General features: G+C 33.2%; 1 protein-coding gene across 2 annotated transcripts; it reads left to right on the top strand.

Annotated features, from left to right (window-relative positions):
• Positions 1-5,239: 5,239 nt before the first annotated feature.
• On the top strand, positions 5,240-10,333 carry LOC114423302 (serine--glyoxylate aminotransferase). 2 transcript variants are annotated; one of them, XM_028390009.1, is made up of 6 exons: positions 5,240-5,364; positions 6,397-6,654; positions 7,533-7,817; positions 8,533-8,899; positions 9,259-9,469; positions 9,988-10,333. In XM_028390009.1, the coding sequence occupies exons 2-6, from the start codon at positions 6,450-6,452 to the stop codon at positions 10,123-10,125; spliced, it is 1,206 nt and encodes a 401-aa protein (XP_028245810.1). In that variant the 5' UTR covers positions 5,240-5,364; positions 6,397-6,449; the 3' UTR covers positions 10,126-10,333. The 2 variants fall into 2 exon arrangements, with proteins under 2 accessions (XP_028245810.1, XP_028245811.1); XM_028390010.1 differs by lacking the exon at positions 5,240-5,364 and adding an exon at positions 5,462-5,558.
• Positions 10,334-11,304: the final 971 nt, after the last annotated feature.

Raw genomic sequence — 11,304 nt, 5'->3', positions numbered from 1 at the left:
ATTGAGAATTACGAACACATGTCGGAGTTGAGAGAAATACCCTTTGCATCGTAGATTTTCCTTTTCCCACAGAAATCCAAAACTGTCTCAATAAAACTACGATCCCGGACTCGTTAACCATTGGATTGTCGTGAAATTTTGATATGTGGTTCGCGATTCATTTCCGCACACCTGCATAGTTGGGATTTGCAAAATAATGTCCGTGGAAGGAGAAATACTCATCGCACGTAGACAATGGAATAGAGGCTTCAATCTCTTCTCCTTCTCCCTAACGTTTGAGAACTCTATCAGAGCAGTCAGAGGAAAAACTTGAGGAATCTCAGGAAACCGTTAGAGATGCCGCTATAGCTGTCACAATACACACATGAGCCCGTTTAGAGGTAAGGGATGAGTTTATCGCAATTGGGGTTAGAGTGAACATGTGTAGGGGTTCTTAAAGGATCAAATTGGGATTTATTTTGAGATGTATATTGTATTGAAATTCTTCTTGTATGATTATGTGAAATTGTTTGAGGGGTTTTACTCCCCGTGGATTGAGAAATATTTTTGTATAATTTGTTTGTGTTTTGAATAAGATTAGCATAATAAATAGTTATATTGAAATTATGAAATTGTGATTGAAATTTATAAGTGATAAATTGAATATATGATGAATTGTAGAATAATATATTACTTTGAGATTATAATATTGTTATGGAGATTAAGTTTAAGTGCAAAGTTGAATGTATTAAATTGCGAGATACACGTAAACATGAGATGATTGATTGTGACATAATGAGATGTGAAATTGTGAACATGAGTTTTAGTTGTAAATAAGTGTGTGATTAACACTTGATGTGACTAATTGTATTGTGAGCTGTGAATTATACAATAACTCGACCAGTATTTATATTGAGAAAAGTGTTTATGCGCAGTGTTAAAGAGAAAGTGTAGCTTCTTAGTTAGGAAATAATGTTAAATTGTAACGCAATATGTTAAACGTGTTTGAAACACGAGTGTGAGGTCATGGATATTATATAATTTATGAGCAGTGTCTGCTTGCAAATATTGTTTTAGGGGTTGGACCTGAATCAGGAAGGTGGGACCCTAACGGATTCTTCAGAGTCTAGGTCTTGGGGTAAAGACATTCGATTTAAGTGTTCCTTTAAGTCTATGTTGATCCTATATGATTGGAGCATTCTCGCAAAGTGGAGTGACCCTAACATACCCATTGTGTGGTGTGTTTTGGTATGTACTCCTAAGTGTTCCAGAGTGATTTCTCACTGACATGGTACCACATTGCATGTAGGCTTGAGTTTTAGTATAATTGTTGCATAACACTTGCTAATTGTTTATTATGAAATTGATGAGTGTTATTACGTTTTGACTCGAGTGTGTGATTCATGTGTAATGTGATTAGTGATTAAAAAATGAATTTTGAAGATAAAGTGGTAAAGTGACGTGGGTTGTATTAAGTTGAGTTATGTTATAAATATTTCTATAATTTATTTTGATTATTTGTGTTTAGATCATGTGATGATCTTGAACCTTGTATTCGTGAGAGCAGATGACAAGATGGATGACTTTATAGAACCTCGTGTCAGAAAACGTTGGGACACAATACTCTGATAGGATGTGACATTGAGAATGAATTTTTATTTTAATTGCATGATATTATTTTATTTTATTTTACCTCACTGATTTAACAAAACTTTTTTTTTTGTAAACTTTGACGGTCTTGTTTTGAGCTGAATATGTTTGTAATAAGTCTTATTTGGTAATAGTGAAGTGAATGTGAATCTTTTACCCACGTGAATTTGTTAATCAATATTGTTATATGTTTTATTAATTTATATATATATTGGGGTAGAGGGTGTCCCATTACTGACATGTCCCAATCATGGAAACGAAGAGTTGAAAGTAATGTCCATTTTCAAGGTCAATTACCACCTCAAAGAACCATAGGTAAGGATATTCCAATTATGGATCCTAACTCAGTGGGTATCCTTGGGGCTGGACCATCTGACCAACGTTCCGTTAGTGAGAAACATTTTAGGACACTTCCTTCAAGACAAGGATTTTCTTCATGAATCAGGTAGTGAGTTATCTAAGGGTCAGAATTGCTGATTCCTTGAGTGTAACTGGAATTTTTTGTCCATCCTTTGGATAAGATATTTGATCCCATTTTGGTGTCCTGTGGTGATCTAAGTAATATCCCTAGACATGGGATTTGCATCCTTGAACAAAGTGGCTGAAGTTGAGTATCTGGCATTTGGAATGCAAAATGAATGCAGGCTTGCCCATTTTCTTCCTCTCTTTCCTTTTGATTCATCTTACCCTTGATGATGAGCCAAGCAAAGTGTTACATGTATAGTGATAAATCTTGAAAGTAAACACATTTTACTCGATAGAGATACATACTTAGGAAAGTGTACATTACAAGTTTTGCCATTTTATGGGATTTTATTTTTCACTCCATGCTAATTGTGTTAGCTGGTCCACACAAATGTATTTTTCTTGTAGTAAATTTAGCTATCACCTCTCAAGATTTTGTGTAGCCCCTACAACAAATTTTGTAGTTAATGAAAATGAAGTTTTGGCTTCCCCAAATTTTTTGTTACCGGTATGATTAAGTTTGACACATTTCTAGTAATACATAGAATGCTATCCAGATCATTGTGATATTGGTCCAGCATCTTTTTAAGAAATTTGGAGTTGGTTGGAATAGCTCTCATTTATTTTTAAATGTAGACATTATTCTATCACTGTAGATCATAAATATTTATATCTTTCTCTTGGAATTTGTTATATACTATTGGAGTCACCAACTATGATGAAATCTAGTGTGATTTTGATAATTTAATATTTTTTTGTCTAGCCTTTGCGGTGGTTTTGACATGGTAATTAACCAAGAAATTTCAGGTTTTCATTGGCTGAGTTGTGCTCTTACATTATTGGACTGAGTACATGTGTGGATAGTTGTACGTCTTATGTTGCACGAGGTACCCTTCCAGACTGAACTGTATGCTTGCTTATGAATCCAAGCTTGCGTTATCTTGAGTATATGTTCCAAGTCCTATTCAGTTGCAGCAAATATGGCTCATCTATGATCTCTGTTAATAGATGTTGAGCCATGGGGTAATTTATTCATTTATTCCGCTCTTTCAAGTCTCATTAGCTGCCTCTTCTATTCTTCTTATGTTGAAATGGAAAAATGTTTTATCTTATCTTTTTTTAAGCTTTTTTTTTTCTTGGAATTTAACATCGTCTGTCACCATAAGCAGTTGGGTGTCGATTGTGATTAGTCAGAGTTAATGTTCTAAAATATCATTTTCTAGAAAATTTTGTTTGAAGATCTTATGACCTTCTCGTGCTATTAACTAGGTAGGATAAGAAGACCATTTAGGAAAACAAGCAAAATTAGTGAATCCAGCATAAATAATGTTTGGTCCTATTGTAACAATTTGTCTCTTGCAAGAACTTACGGAGCATTATCATCCAAAAGGTAACTATGGGAGAAGCAATATCAATGAAAAATGCCTTTTCCTTTGAAATAGTCAATCGTTTTCCTATGTCATGTGCTACCTAGCAATGCAATAAAACCAATGTTTTCTTTCCTAGTTTGATTACTCAGAAGATGATTAGAAATTTCATATGAAATGTCACGTAAACCTGTGTTTATATAGCTGCTAAAGTGAAAATTTGGATTCGGGTAATCGGTTGTGTATATTTCAGTACTTCTAAATTTCAAGGTACATGATGCGCTTTCAATTTAAATTTAAACATTGGTGACCGTAACTAAGTGTCATACATTTCATATGTAAAATGTCGAAAAATTGTCATACTAAACGTGAGAAAATTTAAATACTTATAGATGATCACTAAATACTTAAGTGGCATAACAATATGAAATTATTTATATATTAGATGACTTTTAGTTACAAATATTTTTCAAGAAAAGTATTTTTCCTTGAATCGGAACATTCATAGTATGATAAGACTAACTTTCATTGGAAATAATTTTTCATACATAAAGCTTGAACTATTTTTTTTAAAATTAAACATCTACAAGTTAAATTAGTCATTAATTGGTATAATAGATGGCTTCTAAACATATTTTTTCATGCCTAACACCTACAATATATAGTACCCAATTGTTTAAAATTATCACTTTGAGAAAGGGTGAAAGTGAAGTCGTTGGAGAACAAAGGTGCACAAACAAACCCAGCAACCAAAGGAAAGAAACAAAAGACGAAGAATACGTTCGAACACTACACTCACTGTGATTGCCAATGCTCCTACGTGGAGCACTTGCAAGCAGCCACACCATAAACTTGGGGGGATACAGCCAAACTCTGAAAAAAAATCCACATAAGCACAAAAGCGATGGCTGTGTGGCCTCAACTGAAGTGTGGTTGTGGTTCTTTTATCTCTTTATCTTTTATACTGCTTTCTTAGCCTCAACCTTCATGATTCCAAAAAATGTATGGCAGTAAAATTAATACCCTCTTGTTACTTATTTGCACTTGCAGACATATCAACTTCAATGCACACGTCAAGTGTACTTTTTTCACATTTGGTAACTTGTGAAGATTTTAATTCAAGATAATAGGCATTTGTTACCGTTACGAAGTTATTTCTATTGAAAACTAATAAAAAATTATCATTGATATAATTTTAAGGTAGTTATTATAAAATTTAATAAAATTATTTATGCATGATGATTCTGAATTGAAGAACCATGTGGAACATAATTTACACTATATTATTTACTCTTATTTTAATTCTCGCTTTTCTTGAGAAATTTGCAAAGTTTATGAAATAGAAATAAATAAATTCTAGAATTGATTTTAGTCGTCCAAATAAAATAAATAGTATCCTTGGTTTTAGATAGGTATTATCCATCAAATGATACTAGTTTCATTTATTGGAAATTGAATTGAAAATCTCATTCTTTAAAAAGATATCGTCTGAGATTGATTGTGTCACAGATATACTATATCAATAATGACGATAATGATAAAAATCACAAGGAAATGAAAGAGCAAGAAAATTGGAATATGGATAACCCTTTAAGAGATGAAGCTAAAAAAAAAATGTTGATATGATGTGCAATCTGAGAGCAAACCCAAGCCAAAACTGAGAGGTTCCCTCTTCATCCATTCTCAGCCTCAAGGTACCCAATTTCTCCCTCTTATCTTCCATATGTGACAGCACCTGGCCCCACCTTAGCATTTCGTTGGTGCTCCCGCGCTATTGATCATAATAATTAATTTTTTTACATTTATACTTTTATATAATAATAAGGTTCTAACAACAGAACACACAGCTCTTACTTTCTTCCGCCATATTCCACAAGAACTCTCCAAGGATCCTCCTTCCCACGTATACTCACTTTTCTTTTTCTCCTCTTATACATACATATACAAATACATACACACACACACATATCATGTTTTGTTTTTGTTTTAATTTCAATTGAATTTATTTAAGAATGATATCCTACGCATGCTTTGTGTTATTATTCTCTTCACTATAAAATTGGCTTTGGAAATGGAAAAAATCAAGTGGAGGTGATAGTAAGCAAAAAAAAATTTTCATGGGTTAATTTAGTTTTTGGTGGGCAAATTACAACCAAAGGCAGCTATTTCCTCTGGTTTTTCTCCATCAGTATATTATGATTTGTGTTTTCTTCATGTCCAAGAAGTGCTTTCAACTAAGATTTTCAGTTACAAAACTCAGAAAGTCATTCTTATGGATGAAATCACTTTCTCTGATTATCAATGTTCTCTGTAATATCACAACATAAATGTTTTTAATACACTGTTTTTATCACACTTTTTTTCTTTCTATTGGATGTTCTGAAAAGCAGAGAATTCGCATCAGTTCCAATATTTCAAAAGATAATTTCAGTTTTTCATATTAATTGCATGAAAGAATTTGCAAAGGCTAGACACACACCACCAAGCATACTAATGATAATTTTAAAGCAGAACAAAGCTGTTGATGAAAAAGGATGAATAGTTTTTTTTCCTCTTTTTATGTTGCTGTCAAGGCCATCCATACAGTTATATAATCATAAACCAAAAACACCAATCATTATTTAATGATAAAATCTACACCTTAAACAGTTTTTGTTCTCTCCTTGCTATCAACCTTTCCCTACTTACTTTCTCAACGTCTAAATTTTGGAGCATTTAAAACACGATATTTTCTTTGTTATTATTGCCGTAGTAACTCATAATTTCATTAAGCTGTTTGCATAGTTGGTTCATGTTTCAGTTACCAAAAAATCTCCTCTACCATGGAACTATGAAACAGTAAATCATAGTAATACATGCACCAAGTTTATGACGTACCAAAGATTCAGAAAATTGTTACTTAAGACTGACTTTTTTTTATGGATTTTTTGTATAGGAGATTCTTTGGTGGGAAAAATCCAAGAGGTTTGAAATTTGAAGGCAGGGAAGATGGATTATTTCAATGCACCAGGAAGAAACCATCTCTTTGTTCCAGGGCCGGTTAACATTCCGGACCAGATCATCCGGGCCATGAACAGAAACAATGAGGACTACCGTTCTCCAGCAATTCCAGCTATGACAAAAACTTTGCTTGAGGATGTCAAGAAGATTTTCAAGACCACTACTGGAACCCCATTTCTCATCCCTACAACTGGTATATATATCGTGTTATGTATATAGTTTTAGTTTCATATAATCAAGGTAGAAGTGCAGATTAGCAATCTGAAGTGACTTAGTCCCTATTAACCTTTTAAAATGGTGCATTTCAGTCCTTAAACATTTTCAAAGTATGATGAAAGTTAATCGAGGGGCTTAATTATATGCTTTGAAAATGTTTAAGGATTGAAATTCATGTTTTTTAAAGGTCAGGGACTAAGTTGTAAATAGCACAAATTTTAGGGTGCTATTTTGCAAGAAAATTAAAATCAATCAGGATATATCACCTTAATAACCAGGACGATATTCACAGCAATAGTTATGTTTTTTTAAATTAAATTAATCAATAGATCTTTGAACTATTTGGGAATTTTAATTAGGTCTCCAAAATAAAAAATGTAATTAGATATTTGATCTTGTAATTTTTTTTAATTGAGTCTTTTAAAACTGAAAATAAAAACATTTTCTAGCAGTTTTAAGCCATCATAAACTAATTATAGGGACTCAATTACAAATATTTTACAAGATCAAGGACCCAATTATAGTTCTTTTAAGTTATTTGGGGACCTGCGGATTAATTTAACCTATTTTTTACATTGATATCTTAGATGCATCCAAGTACGTTAATCATCCATTCTCAAATTACTCCTTGGATTATATACACTTTTAGGACCAGGATTTGAAGTTTAAAAATTATTTATTAATCCAAACTTGACTGCTGAATTTGTACATGATATTCTACAATAGTGGTAGTATTAAATATTATTATCACAGAGAATAAGGTAGTAATATAAGAACAAATAATTTGTTATTTACATGGTTATAGTTTACTAGTTTTCTTGTTATCAGATAATAATGATTTTGCATTTGGTTCAGGTACTGGTGCTTGGGAGAGTGCTCTCACAAACACACTGTCTCCTGGGGATCGAATTGTATCGTTCCTGATTGGCCAATTCAGCTTGCTTTGGATTGATCAGCAGCAACGCCTGAAGTTCAATGTTGATGTTGTTGAGAGTGAATGGGGCCATGGTGCTAAGCTTGATGTTCTGGAATCAAAGATTGCTTCAGATACTTCACACACTATAAAGGCAATTTGCATTGTTCACAATGAGACTGCAACTGGGGTCACCAATGACTTGGCCAAAGTGAGACAAATTCTTGGTGAGTAGTATGTCATCTCATGATTGATAGCCTTTACTCATTCAGCCTACACATTTATACCCTTTATTCTCCATAAACTGCCAGAGCCACAAAATCTATTTTGCTTATGATGTTTAAAGGTATCATTGTTCATAACTGCTTAGTTTCATTGGGAAAAATAGATGATTGCTAGCAGCTTAAGCTGTTTGTTTTCTTTTGTCCTTTAATATTATTACATTGTTAAAATGTTTTCTAGATATTGATAACCATTAGAATCCCCACACTGAATGCAAAAACTGGCATGCCATATACATAAGAGACACACATTCATAAATTTAAAATGATTACTAGACACACAACTGCCCTTTAGTTACTAAATGCATCATAACTGCCATACTGTTCACATAACTGTCCTATCAGTGTTTATGTTGTTGCATAGATCATTATCATTTAACTTGATTCTTATGATCTAGGCATGTATCTGAAACTTGGACAGATTATTCACATGTAACTTCGCAAGTGAACCTTTGACTTGTCAATGATTATATACATTCATAAATTGACATAAACTGTGTCATTCTTTGATGAAAATGCATTTCCTTAGTGCCTTTTCCAGGTCTGCAAATGTATAAAATCAGTTGTGATCACCTCCTGCCTTTGGATTTTTAGTGTTTCCTATTGTTTTTTCTTCATGGTCTTCATGAAAAGCGTCTCACATTGTGTTTTGGACACTCAGATTCCTACCAGCATCCAGCCCTCCTTATTGTTGATGGAGTGTCTTCCATTTGTGCTCTTGATTTCCGCATGGATGAATGGGGAGTTGATGTGGCAATAACTGGCTCCCAGAAGGCCCTTTCCCTTCCCACTGGGATAGGTATTGTGGTTGCAGGCCCTAAAGCTATTGAGGCCTCAAAACATGCTAAATCACTTAGAGTTTTCTTTGACTGGAAAGACTACCTCAAATTCTACCAGCTAGGAACCTATTGGCCATACACTCCTTCCATACATTTGCTGTATGGTCTGAGAGCTGCTCTTGATCTGATTTTTGAGGAAGGACTCGAAAATGTGATCGCAAGGCACAGTCGTTTAGGCAAAGCAACCAGGTAAGGCATGATTTGCTTGTTCAAAAATCATAGTTAAGGACTTAACATGTAATAGATGAGTTTAATTTCTATGCACTGATAGTATAAAAAAAAATTCACTATCAACTAATAAAAGATCATCATTGCTGTGAATTTTGAGATAGTTATTGTAAAAGTTTGCAAACTTACCATATAATGATTTATGATTGAATGACAATATAAAAATACTTTACACAATCAATGCATATACTACTTACTCGTAAAAGATATGCTAATTTTTTACAAATGGACAAAGGTTTCTTAAAGTTGATAATAGCTTTGACTTTTGGTTATATGTTTAAGACAATGAATCTGATAGGTTCTCAATATGCTAAATGCAGACTTGCTGTAGAGGCATGGGGTTTGAAGAATTGCACCCAAAAGGAAGAGTGGTACAGTGACACTGTGACTGCTGTTCTTGTTCCTGCTTACATTGATAGTACTGAAATAGTTAGGAGGGCATGGAAGAGATACAATTTGAGCTTAGGTCTTGGACTGAACAAAGTTGCTGGGAAGGTTTTCAGAATTGGACATCTTGGCCACTTGAATGAGGTAATGTTGATTTCCAAACTCCCATCAGCATAATCATGAAACTAATATATCCTCTCAGAACTCAGGTTGCATTTATTTGTAGTGAAATGAAGTAATTTAAAAATCAATGCTCAAGCCAAAGGATAAGTAATCATAGGATAATCAATACATATAAATTATTTACAAAATTCTTAATCGTATCTAAGGGCACATGTTAAGAAAAATCCTAAACTTGTTATCTATTGTTCTTGGTTGTTATATGAAGCTTTGAAATTTTATCCATCCTAGTTCTTATTCACTTTCTGTCCTACTTCAATCATTAAAGCTTCAAAGCTCTGATAGGAATAGCAGCAAGGTTTCATTCTTTGGAGTATACTAGATAACTTTAATCTATCATGTTATATCAAATTATAAATGTGAAACTTTCTTGTTACTAGTCACTCCCCCCCCCCCCCCCCCACTTCTCCCTTCACTACTAAATTAACCTTATATTGACATTCCCAACCTTTGATATTGTTAATTCTTTAAATATTTTCCAGTTGCAACTGTTGGGATGTCTAGCTGGTGTAGAGATGATACTCAAAGATGTGGGTTATCCTGTAAAGCTTGGAAGTGGAGTTGCTGCTGCCAGTGCATACTTACAGAACACTATTCCTATGATCCCTTCCAGGATTTGAGTCACAAATCATTCTTGTCTTTACTTCCTTTTTCTGCTCTTTCAGAAATTCTGTAAAATATATATTACCCTCTTTTACACTCCTTTGAAGATGAACGTACTTTCTACTTTCAGCTTTAATGCATTGCTTCTTTTATTGTCCTGTATATCAAAAATCATTGCATCTTATGACCTTATTTGTCACTGTGTTATGGTAATCAAATTCATCAGCAGGGGTTATTGGATCGCATATGGATACAAGAGAAATCCTAGCAGCATACTCTTTGCACAACTTATTCTCTCCTATTGTGTGAAATTCATGTGGGTCTCACTAAATATATGAGTCGCATTTTCCATTTGGTGGGTTCCATTCCCAAACTAGAAGGACCTACATGAATTTCAATCAATAGGAAAGAGTTTATTGCCAAGAGATCATTAGAAATTGTGATACTAACACTTCTAATGTATACAATATAATGGTACCAATTAAAGACATTTTATGAATATACTGTGCTAATTAGATATCAATTTGGTATTGCTCTTCTTAAAAGGTTTATTTCAATCTTAAATGATGACAATTGAGTACATCAATAAAATTTATAGAGAACAACATGCTTAACATGGTTTAGTAGTTTCTACTTTTTATCATTCTCAAACTAATATCTATACATCAAATTGTTTAGTCTAAAATATGAAGAAAAAAAAATTAGTGTGCTAAAAAGTTAGAAATAAACCCTACTGCCAGTTTCATGCTTATGATAGAATAATGGGCAAGCAAGAGGGATGAGAGAATTTTCTAGTAACCTTTTTTTGCTTGACATCCCTTTTGTAACTATTTGGAAAAAAAAAATGGCTTGATTATATTCTTATGGGGTGTTTGGTTGGATGGACACACCTCACATGGATGTATTTTTTTTTTTTTAAGAAAAAGCTCATGTCATTGTCGGGCAGTGCTAGGGTGCACCATTATATAAAATGGTGTAATATGAACCATTGTTGTACTAATAAAGTGTTGGGGGATTTTTTTTTTCCTGCACCTAACATTTTTTTTCAATGTACCAAGCAATAAGAAAGAAAAATAAAAAATATCCTTACATATAAAAATCCGTATGAGGTGGATTGATAATTCGTATAACCCATATTATATTTAAAATATGTTTTACGAAATAATTTGAAATTAATGGTCCATGCAAGTCTCAAA

This window comes from Glycine soja, chromosome 8 (assembly GCF_004193775.1).
Source record: "Glycine soja cultivar W05 chromosome 8, ASM419377v2, whole genome shotgun sequence".
NCBI classification, from domain to species: Eukaryota; Viridiplantae; Streptophyta; class Magnoliopsida; order Fabales; family Fabaceae; genus Glycine; species Glycine soja.
Note: the sequence above shows the minus strand (reverse complement) of the source record. Positions and strands in the feature narration are given on the sequence as shown.

What these genes read in the sequence shown, in the direction of transcription:
- LOC114423302 (XM_028390009.1), top strand. Translation starts at nt 6,450, where the DNA reads ATGGATTATTTCAATGCACCAGGAAGAAACCATCTCTTTGTTCCAGGG. An exon ending in CGTTTAGGCAAAGCAACCAG is followed by an intron (nt 8,900 to 9,258) that starts GTAAGGCATGAT and finishes TGCTAAATGCAG; the next exon opens with ACTTGCTGTAGAGGCATGGG. An exon ending in ATCTTGGCCACTTGAATGAG is followed by an intron (nt 9,470 to 9,987) that starts GTAATGTTGATT and finishes AATATTTTCCAG; the next exon opens with TTGCAACTGTTGGGATGTCT.